We start from the raw sequence: 27,549 nt of genomic DNA on the forward strand, positions 1-27,549 counted from the left end.
AATAATGGTATTTACATTTATTATTTTTGTACCAATAATGGTGTTTACATTTATTATTTTTTATCTGGTTCTTATATATGATTTTCTGTATTTCGTATCCTTTATGATTTTTAGTTTCGTATATTTTGGATTTGTACGAAACTCCCTTTAATTTGAGAAAAGGAAAATGCTGGCTCTGTGATGACGTCACGAGCCCAGCGCGAGATTCTTTCTCTTTTGAAATTCCGCGGATGTGGAGATTGGATGTCTGGTTCATTGCCCGGCGCTGAAAATGGAATTTTTACGAGCCTCCTTCAAAGAAGAAAACCCGACAAGAACCCTGGGTATGGGACAAGACACTTCTGAAAATTATCTACGTGACTACGGTTTTGCACGTATTTTAGAAGGAGTGAAATTATTTTAAAGAAAATACCTATTTTTACATGACAAGGAATTTTGGAATCTCCTACAAAGAAGAAAACCTGGTAAAAAAAAAAAAGACACGGACAAGCGACGCGGTCTTGCTTCTGAAATCCATCTGTGTGTCTATGGTTTGCACGCAAACATGGAGGGAGAGAAAATTCTAAAAGGACTTTAAACAAAAAAAAGAAAAAGACACGTGCCTGACTGGCTTTCAATTTGTGAGTACGCTCCTAAAATCTCTTTCATATGCGAGTGTGATTAGGAAATACTATTTTTGAATCTTATTATTGTGTTTGTTCATGGGTACGACATCTTCTTTATAAGAACCAGTGTTATTTTTTATGACATGTTACCTTGGCGTTTCATAAGTTTAATGCCCGCAAAGGGAAAAATTTGCAACTTATTATTGTGAATAAAATCTCTTCTTCATTTCAAAGCAAGACCTTTATATTTTATTTTTTACCCCCTCCCCCTCTTTTGTTTCATGCTGTTTTTTTTTTCAGGTTAGTTACTTTAGCGTCGAATTTATCTGGAAGCAAGATAAAATTCTGACACATTTTTTGTTTAATATTTGTAATTTTTACATTTATGAAAATAAATAAAACCTCACCAGAGATTAGACCGGTTCCTGTTGATTTTGCAAGTTTAGTTCTGTGCAGTATTAGAAGGTCCACCCTCCCAGGCTTTGCCTTCTCTTTGAGAAGGGGTTAGTTTATTACTAATAGCTTGAGGCGCCCTTACCAAAGTGGCCAGGCACTTTATGCAGGTCAGAGTGCCCCTCCTTGGAGGCACTGGCTTCTCAATCCCACTTTCCGACTCTGGTATCAATGTTCTTGCAGTGGGAGTGAACTATACCCCACCCCCACCCCAATCTTGCAGTGGGAGTGAACTATACCTCCACCCCACCCCAATCTTGCAGTGGGAGTGAACTATACCCCCACCCCAATCTTGCAGTGGGAGTGAAATATACCCCCCACCCCAATTTTGCAGTGGGAGTGAAATATACCCACCCCCACCCCAATCTTGCTGTGGGAGTGAACTATATCCCCACCCCATCTTTCAGTGGGAGTGAACTATACCCCCCCACCCCAATCTTGCAGTGGGAGTGAAATATACCCCCCACCCCAATCTTGCAGTGGGAGTGAAATATACCCCCCAACCCAATCTTTTCTGATGTTACACTAACATTTACTAAGGCAATTTTTATTTTGCTTACTACAGAGTGACCCATTTTAAGGAGTTAGTCCACACACGCTAAAAATAACCCTGTGTCACATTTTGCTCTTATTATTAGTTTGATGTCACATTGAAGAATAATAATAATAATAATAATAATAATAATAATTATTATTATTATTTTTATTTTTATTTATTTATTTATTTTTTTTTTTTTTAAATAAAAATTGTGTGTATAATTTCGAACTTTAGATTCAAGAAGTTAGATTAATAGTTTTGGTTTATTTTTTAGTAAATAATTTTGATTTCTTAATTTATTTTCCCCGAACGAATTTATTTTTTTTCACGAAAAACTTTTGGCTCAGAATAAAATCTTTTCAGGGTTTATTTTAGATTGTGTTTTTCTTGTTATTTGCGTTTCAAGTAATTCTGTAAAATCCAAGTTGTAAAGTGATCTTTTCATTTAGTGGTTTGTTGAGGGCCACGTGCAGCTAAAACCGGATGTTGGAGAACGATGACGCACATGCTCAGATTGGACCAAATGACACGAGCAGCAGCAGAACAACTGTAGTAGTTGTTTAGTCGACCACCACCACGTCCTTCGATAGTCTTTTCTTTTTTTTTCTTGGAATTACCAGTCCAAAAAAAAAAAGGAGAAAGGAAAAACTCCCCACTGATCTGTTGTATATATCCGTAAACTCACTGGAATTTACCAACCAACATTATTCAGGTTTTTCCACTCGTCTGCTAACATTCAAACAAAGTTTGTTTTTTATCTGTAAACATCTTTTACAGTAAGTAAGGAATTAAAAAGTATCTCTAAGCAACTTTTAATTTGATTTTGCTTAATTTTAACTGAAAATTTATCTACGATCTGTGAATTATTAATAATAATGATTAATAATAAAACAAGCACCCCTTCTCTCCGAAAACTGAGGATGGAATTTATGGGACAATAGAAACTAAAATCAAAAGATTTGATCAAGGTGATCATTACTAAATGTGCTTATTCTGTGGATCAATTTAATGACGGTGTTTAAAGTTGCGACACTTCAAAATAAAACATTCCCAAAATGCAAACATTTGATTCCGCTTGAGAAAGATTGGAAATGTTTCCACTGATATCTTTAAGTTACGCATCCAGGAAAACATTTAATTATTTTGAATTTATTTCTCTTTTCTCTCTTAAAAAAGATAAATGATCTAGATTTTAAAAAACGTTAGCTTAACAGTATTTTATCGCGTGAACCCGTCATCCTGCAGTTAAATATGTCATCCATTTGCTTACCTAGGAGGAACCGTTTGAAATGTTAATTGACGACACTGCTGCCGGTGGACGAGGTGTTGTCGGCAATCCACCTTCATCGTTACCATCATCTGACAATGGAAGCAACAGTATATATTTTAACTTACCATCGGATGATAATCCCTATGAGTCCCTACCACCCAATGCGAGGACAGCCACCCACATGATGGCTGGGGCAGCGGCCGGCTTATTGGAACACACCATCATGTATCCGATCGACTGTGTAAAGGTAAATCTTTTTGTTTACTTTTCGCATTTCATCCCAAATCCACGAATCCGTTTGCGTAAATTGAATTTCAATTCGATCACTCATCAACAGTCATAACAAACGTTACTTTAAATTAAAAATAGTTTGTTAAAAATATTTTCTTTAGATTGTGAAATATTTGTTTCTAAGTAAATAGAACTATTTTGAATAAAATCGAAAAGTTGATACAAAACATTTTTAGTAATTGCTTGTTACTGTGGGATACGTTGTGACCTGTTCGTTCTCGAAATTCTTTGATCTGAACGTTTATTAAGCTTAGAATAAATAACACATTTAATTTATCACGTTTAAATCTAAGGAAAAACAAACTGCGCAATATGATTAAATTGTTAAAAGATAAAAAAAAAAAAATCTTTTAACAAAACTGTCGTTTAAGCCATGCGTAGCGTTTTCATGCGTCCAAAATATATGGTTACTTTTCGACTTTTCTCATTTATTCTACTTTCAACAATAGTTCTTATGTTTTTTTTTAAATTATTTTTGAAGAAAAAATGGTTTGTTTTTTTCCTTGACCGATCGAAAATGTTTTTTGACATTCAATATTTTACGTTTGAATGACTGTTTAAGTATTTCTTTTTCTCGGAATAAATAGTACAATCAAAAGACGGAATAAATGTGAATAATGCAAAATTAATCGGGTGTGGTTTGTGTTATTTATTAACGGGAAAAACCTATTTTTTGTGTGCGTGTTTTATTTCCGCTCTTAGTAATCGAGGCTTCATTGTTATGAATCATTGGAATATTTTATATATATATATATATATATATGGGTTTGTATTACTGTACACATAGATTCGAAAAAGTTGTCAAAAAACAAATATATAACAAATAAATGTTATCAAAGGCAAGATAAGTTACTTTTCTACCTAACTGGATACTTTTTTAGTGTTTTTATTCAATGTAACATGTTTATTCAGTTCGAAAAATATACAGTGTTTACCGATGTATTGGAAAATTTTAAATGGCGCGCGCGCGCGACTCTGTCGAACACGGTAAGTTTGGAAAAATGAGTTAAAAATAAAAACTATACAAAATAGTTTTATAAACCCACCGAATATATGTCAGCCTATGTCATGGTAACATATATTGAGCGAGTTTTTAACAGTATTTTGTATAGTTTTTAGTTTTAACTCATTTTCCCAAACTAACCGTGTTCAACAGAGTCCGGCGCCATTTTAAATTTCCCAATACATCGGTAAATACTGTTTTTTCGACCTGAATAAACATGTTACATTAAATAAAAAAACACTAAAAAAAAAATGGTACTAGTGCACTTATTGATGCGCGCTGAAATAATAACGTTATTATTTTATTATATATATATATATATATATATATATATATATATATATATATAGCTTTATTGCCGTCAATTTTTTTTATATAAAATTGATTATCTACAATTTAAGTATTTAGGTTAAAAAATTGTCTTGTAGATTATTCTATAATTTGCCACGTGGTTTAATAAAACTGCCAATAATTTAATTTCAGGATAAGTTTATAAACAATTTATAAAATGTTGTTCTATAACTTAAAAATGACGCGAAAAGCATGCTGGAGAGTGGTTCGAGATGTTTTGTTAAGGTCCGATGTGGTGTTGCTTTTTTTTATATTGACATTTATTTGCTATTTGCCTCTTTTGATATGTATTAAAAGTTAATTTTTGATTTTTTTTTTTTTTTTTTTTTTTAATGAGAACTCGTTTCGTTATGTAAGAGAAATTTATATATTATATAATTTTTCCTTTGTCGTTATTCTAGTTTTGTTTTAAACTAGACAATGATTCTAAACGGATCGCTTGCTTCTCTCCAATGAAAGCACCTCCACTCCGCGAAATCCAGTTCTACTGCATTTCGATGTATGACTTTGACAATTCTCAAAGGTAGAACTTTGTAAGGATTGAGGTCAAGGACTTTTCTATCTAATTGAACTCTTGAATTTTTGTGGTAAATTTTCGTGGTTTGAAAAATTTCATAAACTTTAGTACAAATTATTAAATATTTTGGTGCTTATGCAGAGAAGTTACCGTGCTATTTTTTTATTTTGTTTTACTTTTCTTTCTTAAAAATAAAATCCAACGTTATGTTTAATAACTGTTTACAGTAGTCCGTTACGAATGTAACGTTACTTAGTAATTCGTAGTACTAAGTAACATTTATTGAAACAAACAAATAAAAATGCTATTTCATTATACAAAGAATAATGGTTCGACAATTTTCATAAATACCACGTGGTGAATTTGTATTCATTGATTCTGTAGTGCGTAGAGAGAGAAGGGAGATAAATATCTACAGGAAATGTCCTTGAGAAAACGCTCTTCAAAAATGTTGATTTTATATATATTCTTGCATTTTCGATATTGTGAATTTTTAATTATTGTGTTAAAATAAAATAGAGAGAGAGAGAGAGAGAGAGAGAGAGAGAAAGAGAGAGAGAGAAAATAAGTGAAATCCGGTTTAAGAGGATAATTGTTTAACTATGGTTACAGAGATTTAAGCTGTTCAACAATTTTAGCTGTGGGAATTAGTGTTCTAAAACATTTTTTCAGTTTTACAGCGTGTACTTAATTTAACTGGAAGTTAATTTGGTTAGATGTGAGGAAAATATCGGAGCATGTGGTTGTAGGGGCAGTGTTTTTCAATTTTTGTGGAGATTTGGATTGAAAAGCGCCAAAAGAAACAGAGTAGAGACGAATATTTGGGGGAGGGAACTTTCTTACATAACAATCCTACTAATTCTTACATAACAATCCAACTAATTTGATATCAAGATGCTTACAGATTTGTTATTCTCCATGATATAGCAATCGCACCCTTGGAAAATTTAGAAATGCTTTCAAAATTTATTTTGATTACTAAAGATTAATTTTTTTTTACAATACACACAGGTACGAAACAGTAGTTATATAATAAATGTTACCAAAGGCAAGATAAGTTACTCTTCTACCCAGCTGGATAAATTTTTAGTGTTTTTACTTACTTTTAAATATTTGGTTAGAAAAACGAATAGTGTTTAGCGTTACACAAGAACAAGAAAAAATGGGCGCGATGTGTGTCTCCTCAATACATGGTTGAAATAACGGCTTAAAAATAAAACAAAATAGTGGCAGCCAGTAGTAAATGCAACGGTAATATTTATTAGGTGAGTTTCTATGGATGGTCGTTTACTTTCAAATCATTGTCTAAACTTCAAAAACGTTAAACATTTTACGATCATTTTTTTCTTATATATTATTTTAATTGGAATTCATTATTGAGATGACTATTATTTATTTATTGCGGACTATTATCCTCATCTTTATTAGTTGTTGTTTCACGACGTTTCGGCCAACCATTCCTCTGGTCTTGATCAGGTGGTAACCGCGACGGATAGAAACTTCGAATCTCCTAACTGCATTCTCAGCAATCACTGCCGTCCGTTGTTGATGTTGTCTCACCACACTTTTGGCCAAGTAAGCCTCTGGCCGGTTTTGGGTAGGATTGAAACCGCTATCTTCAGACAATCATCATCTGGAACCGTAGAGATTCAACGTCTCTATCAACTGCGCCACAGGCCCCGATGAAACCACAACTAATAAAAGATGAAAATAATAGTCCGCAATAAATAAACATTTTTTTCTTGTTCTCGTGTAACACTCGACATTACTTGTTTTTCGAAACGAATAAACTTTTAAAAGTAAGGGTCAATTTTTACGACATGCCCCAGTGTATTACTATTATAAACATCCCAATCTCCTCATATTAAGAACGGCTTTCGAAGTTGGGGGGGGTTATTCTGAAAGCCGTTCTTAACATGGAGAGGTTGAGGTGCTTATAATACGCTGAGACACTAAAAATTGACCAAAGTAAGTAAAAGCACTTAAAAATTTCATAATTTATTAATATATTACTATTTTCAACATGACAAATACTGTTGTTTTCGTTTAAAAAATCGATCTGTCGACTTAACAAGCTTAAACTTATCTGTTACAGCTTCAGGGTGCAATGGATGAAATGGTTTTACTTTGTGATTGAAGTAGTGCTATTGTTTCCTGCCCCCCCCCTTCCCTCTCTTGTTTAGATTTTTAGATAAGATTTGAAAGAAATGTTTTTGTTCTTCTGGACATCAGTTTCTGTGATAAGATAGCTTTGGTTAGTCCTGTGATCCAACATCGCTAGGTCTGGATAATCCTTATCATCCATGACTTTCCAAGAAAAGGTCTTTGCCATCTTCACAACAGAGTCTACTTTTTTATTTACCTTGCTATTGTAAGAACTAACAGGTGTAGATGTGTGTGTGTGTGTATGAAGCACCACTTTCTTGCAAAGTGGGAAACTCCTGACTACTAAAGTGGGGTCTATTGTTATATACCAAGTATATAGTATGTGTGTACCTAACGTGATCATCTACTGTTCGTGTATGCTTTTATCACTGTTTGCATCTTTTCTAGAGTCTTGAGTGAATACTTGTCAATACGTGTGATCATCAATATAATGTTTATTGCACAGTAGGGACTGCCAAAATTCATCACAGAATTACCCCACCCTATATGTAACACGATGTAACTTTATTATAAATTAATATTAACTCTGCTCTAACCAAGTATGCCAACCTGTTCCACAAATCCCAAAACCTCAACATGAAATATCTCCAGAAAAAAAAAACTCGAATAAACCTAGAACCCCATCTTCCAACATAGACCCCTACTACCATGTCTCCTTCTCCAACATCAGGGGTCTATGTTCCAACCTGCCAATTACAGGAGACGAAACCGGACATATTCTTTCTAAGCGAAACTGGAGTAGGGCCGACCACTTTCCTAGATGAGTTCATAATTAACGGATACTCTAACTTAACATCTAAATCTGGGCATGGAATATGTGCCTACATTAAAGATGGCTTCCCATGTGGCAGGGATATCTCTAGAGAAGATCCTAATTTACCTTATATGTGCTTCCGGGTTGCACTTGCTTACACCACTGCATTTATATTTGCCCTCTATCGGCCCCATAATAGCGGAGTTACTATCTTTAAGAGTATATCTAAGAAAATAGACCATATCCTGTCTGCACATCCCTCGGCTAACATCCACATCTGTGGTGACTTCAACGTTCATAACATGGAATGGCTGATCCACTCAAATAAGACAGACGATGAGGGGAGGTTCTGTCATGATTTTGCCATTGCTTATGACCTCACTCAGATTGTTCGCGAGCCCACCCGTATGCCCGATACTACTGGTCAGTATGCAAGCCTTCTAGACATTTTTCTCTCCACTTCCCCTGAGCTATGTTCATGTTCCGTTCTTTCTCCTCTAGGATCCTCCGACCACTCCGTCGTATCAGTTAAGATAAAAATGAAATCTAATAAGTCTTCAGACATACTCCTCCACCGTACTGTATACCGATACTCCATGGCTGACTGGGATAGCTTCCGTACATTAATATCTGACCTACCTCTGCATTCCATGTTTAAAAAGGATGTGTCCTCTATAGTATCAGACCTGACCGAATGGCTAATTGTAGGTATAGACCGATTCATACCATCTAAAAAATTCCAACAAAAACGCAACAGTCAGCCATGGTTCTCCCCAGAATGTGCTGCTGCCATTGTGCACAGAAATCACTTTTTCCATAGCTACCAATGTAATAGATGTACTGAGACTAAAGCTGCTTTCAGGACTGCCAGCAGCCACTGTAAAAGAGTAATAAAAAATGCAAGAGAGCTATATGCTCAGTCCGTTAAATCCAAAGTAGCTGATCAGCGGCTTGGTTCCCACCAGTTTTGGCAAATAACAAATAGGATCCTGAACAGAAGTGTGCGTTCTATCCCAACCATTATCAATGGACCTGAGGTCATCTCGTCAGCATCAATTATTTGCCAAGAACTTTGCAGCTAATTCTACCCTATGCTACGAAGGCCATCAACTCCCCATATTTCCTCCGATAACACAGAACACGCTAGGTAATATACAAATATCTGTGCATGAGGTCGCCAAGCTTATCAAGAACCTTGATTCCAGTAAAGCAACTGGCCCTGATGGCATTCCAATTATAGTGTTAAAAAAGCTTCAACCAGAACTTGCTCCCATACTTACGAAACTGTTTAAGCATTACCTTAAGGAGAAGTGCTTTCCAACAACCTGGAAAACCTCATCAGTATGCCCTGTATTTAAGAATTCAGGTGATAAGTCATCTCCCTTTCAGTACAGACCAATAAGTCTCCTGTGTGTCATGAGTAAGTTGTTGGAATCCATATTAAATAGAGAAATAGTCAACCACCTCAGCAAAAATAACCTTTTTAGTGACATGCAATATGGTTTCCGTTCTTCAAGATCTACCGCAGATGTGCTAATGGTTATATCTTATAGGATTAGTGAATCACTTGACAAAGGCTTCCTTTCTAGGGCAATTGCTCTTGACATATCAAAGGCCTTCAACAAGGTATGGCATAAAGGCCAACTTCACAAGATTTCCAGCTACGGTATCACTGGAAATGTTTTCTCTATCATTAAATCATTTCTCTCTGATAGGCTCATAAGAGTAGTGGTCGATGGACAAAAATCAGAAGCTTGCAGTATTAATGCTGGAGTCCCTCAGGGGTCCATCCTGGGCCCAACTCTCTTCCTGATCTACATCAATGATCTCCCTAAACACATACTTAAATCATTCGTTGACATCTATGCTGATGACACTACCATCTATGGCAACACATCAAAGGCTGTAAATGACAAAGTTCTCTCTGATTCTCTCTCCTCTGATCTTGAGCGCATGGTTCAGTGGGGAAGAGGTGGCTGGTTACCTTTAATGCATCTAAAAACAAGCTCCTATCTTTACATCATCAACGCTCTGATCCCCATCTGGCATCAATTGAAATGGATGACTCTCGTCTAGGAGAAGCCCCATGTTTTGACAAGCTTCTGGGCTTGACCTTTACTCCTGATCTGAAATGGAACACGTACATCAAGTCTGTTGCCAAGGTCGCTGGAAAGATGGTGGGATCCTTCTACCGCTCCAGAAGATATCTCACTACTGATGCAATTCTCTATCTATATAAAAGCCAAGGACGCCCAAGGATGGAATACTGCTGCCATATCTGGGCAGGAGCTGCTAAAAACAGCCTATCCTTTCTTGACAGAGTACAAAATAGATTTTGTGGCTTAGTGGGGGATGCCCTTTTCTCTACCCTGCAGTATCTCTCGCACAGAAGAGACGTTGCGAGCCTATCTTTGTTTTATCGTCTGAGTTCCAATCTCTAGTCTCCCCTCGCAAATATTTTACGAAAAACACCCGTCTAGCTGAAACCACTGTCCAAAATTTCCCCCACTCTTTATCTGTGCCTAAATCAAAACGTAGATTCCATGAACAAAGCTTTTTTCTTAGAACTGCACGCCTGTGGAACTCTGTTCAGTCTGACCTGGATGTCTTCAAGTCCAACATAAACAAATTCCTAATGAACCGCCCCCTTAAGTAGACATTTTTATTAAATCCCCACACTAACGTACTGTACACGCAATAACCCTTATCCCTGAGTGGCTTCCAGGCCTTGATAAGTGGTGATCACCTTGTTAAAAAAAAAAAAAATCATCAGTATAACTGTTGTACCATTTAAAAAAAGAAGAGCAAAATAAACTAGTAATGATAAAAAAAAATATTTTCATCGAACGAAAATAATGAAATTGCGAGACAAAAATCGTGTTTACATAATTGGCGCTTTAAAATAACGTTCCCATGTAGTAGACATTCCGAATGTGAAAACACACCCGTATTTAATAAATCTAACAAAAATCAACTAATGGTCAGATTTTCGTGAAATTTTCAATACTTTTCCATTTTAGAATGTTTATCTTCTTCAAATTACATATAAAATGCAGTTTTCGTAAAATATACAAGGGGAAATATTTTTTTATTGCATGTCCATCCCCATATTTATTTTTTCGAAATTCGAACAAAATATATTTAAATCTATCAAAATTTCTATTTATTATGAAACATAAGAGTTCAAATAAGTAAAAAAAAATATTTATTTTTTTAAATTTAAATACACATATTGAACAAAAATTTACCTTGGAGTTGCAATTAAAAAATTGATATAAACTTAATATTATTATGTTTTTTTTTTTTAAATAGCGTTTTTTCGAATTAATATGTACTATAATCAGTTGCATTGTCAAGAAAAAAAAACTTCGTAAACATTAATTTTTAAAAGATTAAAGCAATTAAAATTCCATTATTTCAAAATGTTCCGTTACAACATAGATTTTTAATTATGTTTCAATTCTTTTTTAAATATAAACATGATTCTTGTCAGCTATTTTATCGCCAGATTAAAACCAATTTGAAAATATTATTGCACAAATATTAAGCATTTTGTAGCCCCCCCCTCATATTTTGTATGTCTCTTTTTACCGAACAAAATATGGAACCCTATAGGTAACCAAATGAAAATTCAGTAAAACCATATTTCATATTTAATATACAAATGTTTATAATATTATTAATCGTTAAACTGTGTAAATCTTCAAACATAACAAAATTATAACAAAGATTAATTATTAATTGCAGTTTGAAGAAGATAAACAAAGGTTTTAAAAAAAAAAGTTGCTTCTGCTTTTCCATAGTTCGTATACTTAACACAAATCTGACGCCACGGAAACATGCAGTCCATTCTTCACAATCGTTTGGCAGTCCCTATTGCACAGTACATATATAAGTGTGTATACAATTCAACAAACACAAACGTATAACAATTTTAAAACAGTTCCTTACGGGACGAATAAACATCTTTCGGGGGGGGGGTATTCAGACCAAAAAGTCAGTTAGTCTTAACTGACGGTCTGTAAGCACCAAGAAGATTTACTAAGGAACGACAATTGACACTCTGGTTATTTTATGCAACTTTAATTCATGACGTCACTCCAGTCTTTAGAGTTGCAGATTACTCTTGATCCCTACATCTTGCTATGCGTCTTTAACTCAACCAACCTGACTTAATCTCCTTCAAACTCCTAACGGGTTTGTTCACTGATTCCAACGGACTCTAACTGCTTATATGTATAAAACTTTGTTTAACTTTCTGATCACTAGGCACTACCAAGTGTACACATGATCTGGTGACGTCATCAATTGATATGCTTAATGTGAGCCACGACAAACGATTTTTTTAAAACTATTATTTACTAGTGTAATTTAATTTAATAGGACTTTATTTTACATTCAAATAGTTTAGTTATTTTACATTCAAATAGTTTACTTAAAGATTAAATTATCGAAATGTAAAAAAGAGATTCATCATTATCGTTAGAAATAATTAAATAAAATGTTTTTTTTTTGTTTTTTTTTTTTCAGTGAGAGGTCACAAAAAAAAATGTTACGTGACTTTTTTGAGATCTACATAGAATGTTATGTGACTTTTTTGACATCTACATAAAATGTTACGGGACTTTTTTGACATCTACATAAAATGTTACGTGACTTTTTTGACATCTACATAAAATGTTACGGGACTTTTTTGACGTCTACATAAAATGTTACGGGACTTTTTTGACATCTACATAAAATGTTACGGGACTTTTTGGATATCTACATAAAATGTTACGTGACTTTTTTGACATCTACATAAAATGTTACGTGACTTTTTTGACATCTACATAAAATGTTACGTGACTTTTTTGACATCTACGGAATAAAATACTTTGTTAGGTCACTACACATGTTATTTGTTTAAGTTTTCGATACTTTGGAACGATTTAAATTATTTATATGGAAGAGCATTTTTCTCCCCCCTAAATGCTACTTGGGAATAATTTTGCCTTTTACCAGTTTGGTGCCTCCGACCACTTCATTACTACTAAAATTAAAAACAAACGTTAACGAAAAAAGTTGAGTTTTTAAAGTATCTAAAATTGGGGGAAAAAGTTTAATAAACTTTAAAATTAAACGTAAAACACAAGAAAAAAATTTATAAAAATAATTCAGCAACTTACTTTTAATAATTTGGTTACTTTTTAGTAAACACTAACAAAATAATCGAGTTAAGCTGTGAAGTTTTAGAATGGCGAACACAACTGCGGAAGTCAAACCAGTTCATATTGATTCAGTTCCGGTTTCCATATTTTATTTCGAAAAAAATAAATTGGGGGTGGGGGGGGGGGGCAAGCACTAAAAATTTCCCCTCATATATTTTACGGAAACTGCATATATGTAATTTCATTCTAAAATGGATAAGTATCGAAAATTTAATGAAAATCTGAACATTAGTTGATTTTTGCTAGATTTCTTAAACACTGGTATGTTTTCATGTTCGGAATGTCTACTACATAGGAATGTTATGTAAACAAAATTTTCATCTTGCAATTTCATTATTTTTGTACGATGAAAAAAATTTTTAAAAATTATTACTAGTTTATTTTGCCCTTCTTTTAAATGGTACAAAAGTTATATTGATAATATTAATTTATTATAAAGTTACATCGTTTTAGATATAGGGGAGGGGGGGGTAATTCTGTGGTGACTTTTGGCAGTCCCTATTGATCACATGACTACTAATTAATGCTACATAGCATAAAAGAACAGTCACCTCATTGTTGTCACATAATCCATTCATTACTTTTGAAAACTAAAATTCCTAAGTTTGTTTCCAACATTCCATAATTGTTTATCTTGCTTGATACTGAATCAACATAATTGTTTTTTTCTTTCCCCAAATTCCCAAACCCTATTGAAATCTCATTTTCATCAACATTATTATACATTTGTAGCATTTAAACACATCTAAATTTCTGATAACAGCCATCATAATAATAACCGTTAGGTCATCTGGCGAAGCCTGGCCATTCATAATATATCACTATTATCAGTGTCCATCTGATCTGGTATCCCATATTGTGCAAAATGGTGTTTAAGTTTACTGATCACGTCATTACTTGTGTAGTAATGATCAATTTCCTAGAAATCTTTTATGTAATCAACTGTCGAGAGATCTGCAAACTTTACAGAAATCTACTCCTACCTTTAAGTCTCCCAGAAATTTTATGGGCCATTAAGGGTTTTGTAGAATTGGCTATTTCATATTTTCTATATGTGGGGCATTTTTGAAACATGGTCTCTGATGCCACTGTTCATATTTGCCCAGTAGAAACATTCCCTTCCTCTTCTGCAACATCTTTTGCCCCCTAGGTGTGTGGAATGCATTTTTTTTTTTTTTTTTCAACGTAACCGCTGAGTGATCACGACTATTATTCAATTTTCTCAGAAAATTAACCTGTATTGTACAATCATTTCATTCCACATGCTAAATTATAATTTCACCTCTGAATGAAGATGTACTTTGTCTTGCGGTCATCCTTCCACAATTACCTGCTGTAACAGGTGTCTTTTGTATCACAGCACAATTAAAATTTGTCACAGTAATATATTCAGTTTTCCTAGCATCATCATCTATATATTTACTGCTCACTTCCTTCAGCATCATCTATATATTTACTGCTCACTCCCTTCATCATCATCTATATATTTACTGCTCACACCCTTCATAATCATCTATATATTTACTGCTCATGCCCTTCATCATCATCTATATATTTACTGCTCACACCCTTCATAATCATCTATATATTTACTGCTCACACCCTTCATCATCATCTATATATTTACTGCTCACACCCTTCATCATCATCTATATATTTACTGCTCACACCCTTCATCATCATCTATATATTTACTGCTCACTCCCTTCATCATCATCTATATATTTACTGCTCATGCCCTTCATCATCATCTATATATTTACTGCTCACACCCTTCATCATCATCTATATATTTACTGCTCACTCCCTTCATCATCATCTATATATTTACTGCTCACTCCCTTCATCATCATCTATATATTTACTTCTCACACCCTTCATCATCATCTATATATTTACTTCTCATGCCCTTCATCATCATCTATATATTTACTTCTCATGCCCTTCATCATCATCTATATATTTACTGCTCACTCCCTTAATCATCATCTATATATTTACTGCTCACACCCTTCATCATCATCTATATATTTACTGCTCACACCCTTCATAATCATCTATATATTTACTGCTCACACCCTTCATCATCATCTATATATTTACTGCTCACACCCTTCATAATCATCTATATATTTACTGCTCACACCCTTCATCATCATCTATATATTTACTGCTCACACCCTTCATCATCATCTATATATTTACTGCTCACACCCTTCATCATCATCTATATATTTACTGCTCACTCCCTTCATCATCATCTATATATTTACTGCTCATGCCCTTCATCATCATCTATATATTTACTGCTCACACCCTTCATCATCATCTATATATTTACTGCTCACTCCCTTCATCATCATCATCTATATATTTACTGCTCACTCCCTTCATCATCATCTATATATTTACTGCTCACACCCTTCATAATCATCAATATATTTACTGCTCACACCCTTCATCATCATCTATATATTTACTGCTCACACCCTTCATCATCATCTATATATATATCTGAGAAAATTGACCAAGTCCTTTCTACTTATCCTTCAGCTAACATTCACGTATGTGGAGACTTCAATGTTCACAACGTCGAATGGTTGACCCACTCAAACAAGACCGATGATGAGGGGAGGTTCTGTCATGATTTCTCCATTGCCTATGACCTCACTCAGATTGTTCAGGAACCTACCCGTGTGCCCGATAATGACGGCCAGTATGCGAGCCTACTAGACCTTTTTCTCACAACTTGCCCTGAACTATGTTCAGTTTCTGTTCTGTCGCCTCTTGGATCTTCCGACCACTCTGTTGTATCAATTAAGATAAAAATGAAATGTAATAAGTCCCCAGACGTACCTCTTCATCGTACAGTATATCGATACACTAAGGCTGACTGGGATAGCTTCCGTACATTTATATCTGATCTACCTCTGCATTCCATGTTTAAAAAGGATGTGTCCTCTATAGTATTAGACCTAACTGAATGGTTAATTGTAGGTATTGACCATTTCATACCCTCTAAAAAATTTCAGCAAAAACCTAACAGCCAGCCATGGTTCTCTCCAGAATGTGCTGCTGCCATTGCGCACAGAAATCACTTTTTCCACTGCTTCAAACGTAATAGATGTATGGAAACTAAAGCCGTTTTTAGGACTGCCAGCAACCATTGTAAGAAAGTAATAAGGAACGCAAGAGAGTTGTATGCTCAATCTGTTAAGTCCAAAGTAGCTGAGCAGCGGCTTGGTTCCCACCAGTTTTGGCAAATAGCAAACAGAATCCTGAACAGAAGCGTGTGCTCCATCCCAACTATTATCAATGGATCTGAGGTAATCTCGTCAGCATCAGACAAAGCCAAACTCTTTGTCAAGAACTTTGCAGCTAATTCTACCCTTTGCGACCAAGACCGCCAACCCCCAATATTTCCTCTTGTATCAGAAAACACGCTATGTGATATACGTATATCTGTACGTGATGTTGCCAAGCTAATCAAAAACCTTGATTCCAGTAAAGCAACTGGCCCTGATGGTATTCCAATTATAGTACTCAAAAAACTTCAACCTGAACTAGCGCCCATACTTACAAAACTGTTTAAACGTTGTCTTAAGGAGAATAGTTTCCCATCTCCCTGGAAAATCTCATCAGTATGCCCTGTATTTAAGAATTCAGGTGATCGCTCATCCCCCTCTCAGTACAGGCCAATAAGTCTCCTGTGCGTCATGAGTAAGTTGCTAGAATCTGTATTAAATACAGAAGTAATCAAACATCTCAACAAAAATAACCTTCTTAGTGACACTCAATATGGTTTCCGTTCTGCTAGATCTACAGCAGATGTCCTTACAGTTATATCGCATAGGATTAGCAAATCTCTCGACGGTGGCAATCTTTCTAGGGCAATTGCTCTTGACATATCTAAAGCCTTTGATAGGGTATGGCATAAAGGTTTACTTCATAAGATCGCTAGCTATGGTATAGCTGGAAAAGTCTTCTCAATTATTAAATCATTTCTTTCTGATAGATTCATAAGAGTAGTAGTTGAGGGGCAAAAATCAGAAGCTCACAATATTAATGCCGGTGTCCCTCAGGGATCCATCCTGGGCCCAACTCTTTTCCTGATCTACATTAATGATCTTCCAAATCATATCCTTACATCATTTGTAGACATTTATGCTGACGACACTACCATTTATGGTACCACATCTAAGACAGTAAACGACCAAGTTCTCTCCAATTCTCTCTCCTCTGATCTTGAGCACGTAGTACAATGGGGAAAGGAGTGGCTGGTTACTTTTAATGCATCTAAAACCAAGCTTCTCTCTTTACATCATCAACATTCTAATCCACATTTGTCATCAATTGAAATGAATGGCTCTCGTCTTCAGGAGGCCTCAAGTTTTGACAAGCTTCTGGGCTTGACCATTACTCCTGATCTTAAATGGAACACGTATATCAAATCTGTTGCCAAGGCCGCTGGAAAAATGGTGGGATCTTTCTATCGATCCAGTAGATATCTCACTGCTGATGCTATTCTCTATCTATATAAGAGCCAGGTACGTCCAAGGATGGAATACTGTTGCCACATCTGGGCAGGAGCTGCTAGAAAGAACTTGTCCTGCCTTGATAGAGTTCAAAATAGACTTCGTAGCCTCGTAGGAGATGTCCTTTTCTCCTCCTTGCAACCTCTATCTCACAGAAGAGATGTTGCGAGTTTGTCTCTGATGTATCGTTATTTTCATGGAAAGTGTTCAACTGAGCTTCAATCTATGGTCCCCCCTCGCCAAACTTTCACAAGAAACACTCGTCTAGCTGTAAACACTATCAATAATTTCCCCCACTCTTTATCTGTGCCTAAACCTAAACGTAGATTCCATGAACAAAGCTTCTTTCTTAGAACTGCACGCCTGTGGAATTGTCTTCCGTTTTCCTGCTTTCCGGCTGACTACAATATGGTTTTGTTCAAGTCTAAAGTAAATAAGTTCTTGATGAGCCGTTCCATATAAGTTATTAAATTTACCAAATTTTCATTACTAATGATTACTATATTGACCAACTTCTACTGTACACTCTTTAACCCTTATCCTTGAGTGGCCTCTGGGCCTTGATAATGTGGTGATGCCTTTGTAAAAAAAAAAAAAAAAAAAAAAAAAATTTACTGCTCACACCCTTCACCATCATCTATATATTTACTGCTCATGCCCTTCATCATCATCTATATATTTACTGCTCACATCCTTCATCATCTATATATTTACTGCTCACTCCCTTCATCATCATCTATATATTTACTGCTCATGCCCTTCATCATCATCTATATATTTACTGCTCACACCCTTCATCATCATCTATATATTTACTGCTCACTCCCTTCATCATCATCTATATATTTACTGCTCACACCCTTCATCATCATCTATATATTTACTGCTCACTCCCTTCATCATCATCTATATATTTACTGCTCATGCCCTTCATCATCATCTATATATTTACTGCTCACACCCTTCATCATTATCTATATATTTACTGCTCACTCCCTTCATCATCATCTATATATTTACTGCTCACTCCCTTCATCATCATCTATATATTTACTGCTCACACCCTTCATCATCATCTATATATTTACTGCTCACACCCTTCATAATCATCTATATATTTACTGCTCACACCCTTCATCATCATCTATATATTTACTGCTCACACCCTTCATCATCATCTATATATTTACTGCTCACACCCTTCATCATCATCTATATATTTACTGCTCACTCCCTTCATCATCATCTATATATTTACTGCTGACCCTTCATCATCATCTATATATTTACTGCTCACACCCTTCATCATCATCTATATATTTACTTCTCACACCCTTCATCATCATCTATATATTTACGTCTCATGCCCTTCATCATCATCTATATATTTACTTCTCATGCCCTTCATCATCATCTATATATTTACTGCTCACTCCCTTCATCATCATCTATATATTTACTGCTCACACCCTTCATCATCATCTATATATTTACTGCTCACACCCTTCATCATCATCTATATATTTACTTCTCACACCCTCCATCATCATCTATATATTTACTTCTCATGCCCTTCATCATCATCTATATATTTACTGCTCACTCCCTTCATCATCATCTATATATTTACTGCTCACTCCCTTCATCATCATCTATATATTTGCTGCTCACTCCCTTCATCATCATCTATATATTTACTGCTCACTCCCTTCATCATCATCTATATATTTACTGCTCACTCCCTTCATCATCATCTATATATTTACTGCTCACTCCCTTCATCATCATCTATATATTTACTGCTCAGTCCCTTCATCATCATCTATATATTTACTGCTCATGCCCTTCATCATCATCTATATATTTACTGCTCACACCCTTCATCATCATCTATATATTTACTGCTCACTCCCTTCATCATCATCTATATATTTACTGCTCACTCCCTTCATCATCATCTATATATTTACTGCTCACACCCTTCATCATCATCTATATATTTACTGCTCACACCCTTCATCATCATCTATATATTTACTGCTCACACCCTTCATCATCATCTATATATTTACTGCTCATGCCCTTCATAATCATCTATATATTTACTGCTCACACCCTTCATCATCATCTATATATTTACTGCTCACACCCTTCATCATCATCTATATATTTACTGCTCACACCCTTCATCATCATCTATATATTTACTGCTCACTCCCTTCATCATCATCTATATATTTACTGCTCATGCCCTTCATCATCATCTATATATTTACTGCTCACACCCTTCATCATCATCTATATATTTACTGCTCACTCCCTTCATCATCATCTATATATTTACTGCTCACTCCCTTCATCATCATCTATATATTTACTGCTCACACCCTTCATCATCATCTATATATTTACTGCTCACACCCTTCATAATCATCTATATATTTACTGCTCACACCCTTCATCATCATCTATATATTTACTGCTCACACCCTTCATCATCATCTATATATTTACTGCTCACACCCTTCATCATCATCTATATATTTACTGCTCACTCCCTTCATCATCATCTATATATTTACTGCTCACACCCTTCATCATCATCTATATATTTACTGCTCACACCATTCATCATCATCTATATATTTACTTCTCATGCCCTTCATCATCATCTATATATTTACTTCTCATGCCCTTCATCATCATCTATATATTTACTTCTCATGCCCTTCATCATCATCTATATATTTACTGCTCACTCCCTTCATCATCATCTATATATTTACTGCTCACACCCTTCATCATCATCTATATATTTACTGCTCACACCCTTCATCATCATCTATATATTTACTGCTCACACCCTTCATCATCATCTATATATTTACTGCTCACACCCTTCATCATCATCTATATATTTACTTCTCATGCCCTTCATCATCATCTATATATTTACTGCTCACACCCTTCATCATCATCTATATATTTACTGCTCACACCCTTCATCATCATCTATATATTTACTTCTCATGCCCTTCATCATCATCTATATATTTACTGCTCACTCCCTTCATCATCATCTATATATTTACTTCTCACACCCTCCATCATCATCTATATATTTACTGCTCACTCCCTTCATCATCATCTATATATTTACTGCTCACTCCCTTCATCATCATCTATATATTTACTGCTCACTCCCTTCATCATCATCTATATATTTACTTCTCATGCCCTTCATCATCATCTATATATTTACTGCTCACTCCCTTCATCATCATCTATATATTTACTGCTCACTCCCTTCATCATCATCTATATATTTACTGCTCACTCCCTTCATCATTATCTATATATTTACTGCTCACTCCCTTCATCATCATCTATATATTTACTGCTCACTCCCTTCATCATCATCTATATATTTACTTCTCATGCCCTTCATCATCATCTATATATTTACTGCTCACTCCCTTCATCATCATCTATATATTTACTGCTCACTCCCTTCATCATCATCTATATATTTACTTCTCATGCCCTTCATCATCATCTATATATTTACTGCTCACTCCCTTCATCATCATCTATATATTTACTGCTCACTCCCTTCATCATCATCTATATATTTACTGCTCACTCCCTTCATCATCATCTATATATTTACTGCTCACTCCCTTCATCATCATCTATATATTTACTGCTCACTCCCTTCATCATAATCTATATATTTACTGCTCACTCCCTTCATCATCATCTATATATTTACTGCTCACTCCCTTCATCATAATCTATATATTTACTTCTCATGCCCTTCATCATCATCTATATATTTACTGCTCACTCCCTTCATCATCATCTATATATTTACTGCTCACTCCCTTCATCATCATCTATATATTTACTGCTCACTCCCTTCATCATCATCTATATATTTACTGCTCACTCCCTTCATCATCATCTATATATTTACTGCTCACACCCTCCATCATCATCTATATATTTACGGCTCACTCCCTTCATTATCATCTATATATTTACTTTTCATGCCCTTCATTATCATCTATATATTTACTGCTCATGCCCTTCATCATCATCTATATATTTACTTCTCATGCCCTTCATCATCATCTATATATTTACTTCTCATGCCCTTCATCATCATCTATATATTTACTTCTCATGCCCTTCATCATCATCTATATATGTACTTCTCATGCCCTTCATCATCATCTATATATTTACTTCTCATGCCCTTCATCATCATCTATATATTTACTGCTCACTCCCTTCATCATCATCTATATATTTACTTTTCATGCCCTTCATCATCATCTATATATTTACTGCTCACTCCCTTCATCATCATCTATATATTTACTGCTCACACCCTTCATCATCATCTATATATTTACTGCTCACACCCTTCATCATCATCTATATATTTACTGCTCATGCCCTTAATCATCATCTATATATTTACTGCTCACTCCCTTCATCATCATCTATATATTTACTTCTCATGCCCTTCATTATCATCTATATATTTACTTCTGATGCCCTTCATCATCATCTATATATTTACTTCTCATGCCCTTCATCATCATCTATATATGTACTTCTCATGCCCTTTATTATCATCTATATATTTACTGCTCATGCCCTTCATCATCATCTATATATTTACTTCTCATGCCCTTCATCATCATCTATATATTTACTTCTCATGCCCTTCATCATCATCTACTTCTCATGCCCTTCATTATCATCTATATATTTACTGCTCATGCCCTTCATCATCATCTATATATTTACTGCTCATGCCCTTCATCATCATCTATATATTTACTTCTCATGCCCTTCATCATCATCTATATATTTACTTCTCATGCCCTTCATCATCATCTACTTCTCATGCCCTTCATCATCATCTATATATTTACTGCTCATGCCCTTCATCATCATCTATATATGTACTGCTCATGCCCTTCATCATCATCTATATATTTACTTCTCATGCCCTTCATTATCATCGATATATTTACAGCTCATGCCCTTCATCATCATCTATATATTTACTGCTCATGCCCTTCATCATCATCTATATATTTACTTCTCATGCCCTTCATTATCATCTATATATTTACTGCTCATGCCCTTCATCATCATCTATATATTTACTTCTCATGCCCTTCATCATCATCTATATATTTACTTCTCATGCCCTTCATCATCATCTACTTCTCATGCCCTTCATCATCATCTATATATTTACTGCTCATGCCCTTCATCATCATCTATATATTTACTGCTCATGCCCTTCATCATCATCTATATATTTACTTCTCATGCCCTTCATTATCATCTATATATTTACTGCTCATGCCCTTCATCATCATCTATATATTTACTTCTCATGCCCTTCATTATGATCTATATATTTACTGCTCATGCCCTTCATCATCATCTATATATTTACTTCTCATGCCCTTCATTATCATCTATATATTTACTGCTCATGCCCTTCATCATCATCTATATATTTACTTCTCATGCCCTTCATTATCATCTATATATTTACTGCTCATGCCCTTCATCATCATCTATATATTTACTGCTCACACCCTTCATCATCATCTATATATTTACTGCTCACACCCTTCATCATCATCTATATATTTACTGCTCACACCCTTCATCATCATCTATATATTTACTGCTCATGCCCTTCATCATCATCTATATATTTACTGCTCATGTCCTTCATCATCATCTATATATTTACTTCTCATGCCCTTCATTATCATCTATATATTTACTGCTCATGCCCTTCATCATCATCTATATATTTACTGCTCATGCCCTTCATGATCATCTATATATTTACTTCTCATGCCCTTCATTATCATCTATATATTTACTTCTCATGCCCTTCATCATCATCTATATATTTACTGCTAACACCCTTCATCATTATCTATATATTTACTTCTCATGCCCTTCATCATCATCTATATATTTACTTCTCATGCCCTTCATCATCATCTATATATTTACTGCTCACTCCCTTCATCATCATCTATATATTTACTGCTCACACCCTTCATCATCATCTATATATTTACTGCTCATGCCCTTCATCATCATCTATATAGTTACTTCTCATGCCCTTCATTATCATCTATATATTTACTGCTCACACCCTTCATCATCATCTATATATTTACTTCTCATGCCCTTCATCATCATCTATATATTTACTGCTCATGCCCTTCATCATCATCTATATATTTACTTCTCATGCCCTTCATTATCATCTATATATTTACTGCTCATGCCCTTCATCATCATCTATATATTTACTTCTCATGCCCTTCATTATGATCTATATATTTACTGCTCATGCCCTTCATCATCATCTATATATTTACTGCTCATGCCCTTCATCATCATCTATATATTTACTTCTCATGCCCTTCATTATCATCTATATATTTACTGCTCATGCCCTTCATCATCATCTATATATTTACTTCTCATGCCCTTCATTATGATCTATATATTTACTGCTCATGCCCTTCATCATCATCTATATATTTACTTCTCATGCCCTTCATTATCATCTATATATTTACTGCTCATGCCCTTCATCATCATCTATATATTTACTTCTCATGCCCTTCATTATCATCTATATATTTACTGCTCATGCCCTTCATCATCATCTATATATTTACTGCTCACACCCTTCATCATCATCTATATATTTACTGCTCACACCCTTCATCATCATCTATATATTTACTGCTCACACTCTTCATCATCATCTATATATTTACTGCTCATGCCCTTCATCATCATCTATATATTTACTGCTCATGTCCTTCATCATCATCTATATATTTACTTCTCATGCCCTTCATTATCATCTATATATTTACTGCTCATGCCCTTCATCATCATCTATATATTTACTGCTCATGCCCTTCATGATCATCTATATATTTACTTCTCATGCCCTTCATTATCATCTATATATTTACTTCTCATGCCCTTCATCATCATCTATATATTTACTGCTAACACCCTTCATCATTATCTATATATTTACTTCTCATGCCCTTCATCATCATCTATATATTTACTTCTCATGCCCTTCATCATCATCTATATATTTACTGCTCACTCCCTTCATCATCATCTATATATTTACTGCTCACACCCTTCATCATCATCTATATATTTACTGCTCATGCCCTTCATCATCATCTATATAGTTACTTCTCATGCCCTTCATTATCATCTATATATTTACTGCTCACACCCTTCATCATCATCTATATATTTACTTCTCATGCCCTTCATCATCATCTATATATTTACTGCTCACACCCTTCATCATCATCTATATAGTTACTTCTCATGCCCTTCATCATCATCTATATATTTACTGCTCACACCCTTCATCATCATCTATATATTTACTTCTCATGCCCTTCATCATCATCTATATATTTACTGCTCACACCCTTCATCATCATCTATATAGTTACTTCTCATGCCCTTCATTATCATCTATATATTTACTGCTCACACCCTTCATCATCATCTATATATTTACTTTTCATGCCCTTCATTATCATCTATATATTTACTTCTCATACCCTGCATCATCATCTATATATTTACTGTTCACACCCTTCATCATCATCTATATATTTACTGCTCACACCCTTCATCATCATCTATATATTTACTTCTCATGCCCTTCATCATCATCTATATATTTACTGCTCACACCCTTCATCATCATCTATATATTTACTGCTCACACCCTTCATCATCATCTATATATTTACTGCTCATGCCCTTCATCATCATCTATATATTTACTGCTCATGCCCTTCATCATCATCTATATATTTACTGCTCACTCCCTTCATCATCATCTATATATTTACTGCTCACTCCCTTCATCATCATCTATATATTTACTGCTCACTCCCTTCATCATAATCTATATATTTACTTCTCATGCCCTTCATCATCATCTATATATTTACTGCTCACTCCCTTCATCATCATCTATATATTTACTGCTCACTCCCTTCATCATCATCTATATATTTACTTCTCATGCCCTTCATCATCATCTATATATTTACTGCTCACTCCCTTCATCATCATCTATATATTTACTGCTCACTCCCTTCATCATCATCTATATATTTACTGCTCACTCCCTTCATCATCATCTATATATTTACTGCTCACTCCCTTCATCATCATCTATATATTTACTGCTCACTCCCTTCATCATCATCTATATATTTACTGCTCACTCCCTTCATCATAATCTATATATTTACTGCTCACTCCCTTCATCAGAATCTATATATTTACTGCTCACTCCCTTCATCATCATCTATATATTTACTGCTCACTCCCTTCATCATAATCTATATATTTACTTCTCATGCCCTTCATCATCATCTATATATTTACTGCTCACTCCCTTCATCATCATCTATATATTTACTGCTCACTCCCTTCATCATCATCTATATATTTACTGCTCACTCCCTTCATCATCATCTATATATTTACTGCTCACTCCCTTCATCATCATCTATATATTTACTGCTCACACCCTCCATCATCATCTATATATTTACGGCTCACTCCCTTCATTATCATCTATATATTTACTTTTCATGCCCTTCATTATCATCTATATATTTACTGCTCATGCCCTTCATCATCATCTATATATTTACTGCTCATGCCCTTCATCATCATCTATATATTTACTTCTCATGCCCTTCATCATCATCTATATATTTACTTCTCATGCCCTTCATCATCATCTATATATGTACTTCTCATGCCCTTCATCATCATCTATATATTTACTTCTCATGCCCTTCATCATCATCTATATATTTACTGCTCACTCCCTTCATCATCATCTATATATTTACTTTTCATGCCCTTCATCATCATCTATATATTTACTGCTCACACCCTTCATCATCATCTATATATTTACTGCTCACACCCTTCATCATCATCTATATATTTACTGCTCACACCCTTCATCATCATCTATATATTTACTGCTCATGCCCTTAATCATCATCTATATATTTACTGCTCACTCCCTTCATCATCATCTATATATTTACTTCTCATGCCCTTCATTATCATCTATATATTTACTTCTCATGCCCTTCATCATCATCTATATATTTACTTCTCATGCCCTTCATCATCATCTATATATGTACTTCTCATGCCCTTTATTATCATCTATATATTTACTGCTCATGCCCTTCATCATCATCTATATATTTACTTCTCATGCCCTTCATAATCATCTATATATTTACTTTTCATGCCCTTCATTATCATCTATATATTTACTGCTCATGCCCTTCATCATCATCTACTTCTCATGCCCTTCATTATCATCTATATATTTACTGCTCATGCCCTTCATTATCATCTATATATTTACTGCTCATGCCCTTCATCATCATCTATATATTTACTTCTCATGCCCTTCATCATCATCTATATATTTACTTCTCATGCCCTTCATCATCATCTACTTCTCATGCCCTTCATCATCATCTATATATTTACTGCTCATGCCCTTCATCATCATCTATATATGTACTGCTCATGCCCTTCATCATCATCTATATATTTACTTCTCATGCCCTTCATTATCATCGATATATTTACAGCTCATGCCCTTCATCATCATCTATATATTTACTGCTCATGCCCTTCATCATCATCTATATATTTACTTCTCATGCCCTTCATTATCATCTATATATTTACTGCT

General features: G+C 34.7%; 1 protein-coding gene across 1 annotated transcript in view; it reads left to right on the top strand.

Annotated features, from left to right (window-relative positions):
* Positions 1-2,076: 2,076 nt before the first annotated feature.
* LOC145283785 (mitoferrin-1-like) overlaps positions 2,077-27,549 on the top strand; it is a 117,966-nt gene continuing 92,493 nt past the window's right edge. The window contains exon 1 of the mRNA XM_080132851.1: positions 2,077-3,113. Coding sequence (XP_079988977.1) covers positions 2,886-3,113 — 228 coding nt within the window. The 5' untranslated portion in view covers positions 2,077-2,885. The remainder of the gene's footprint in view (positions 3,114-27,549) is intronic.

The sequence above is a fragment of the Euprymna scolopes genome, chromosome 8 (assembly GCF_053919585.1).
Source record: "Euprymna scolopes isolate OS-2025 chromosome 8, ASM5391958v1, whole genome shotgun sequence".
Classification (NCBI taxonomy): Eukaryota; Metazoa; Mollusca; class Cephalopoda; order Sepiida; family Sepiolidae; genus Euprymna; species Euprymna scolopes.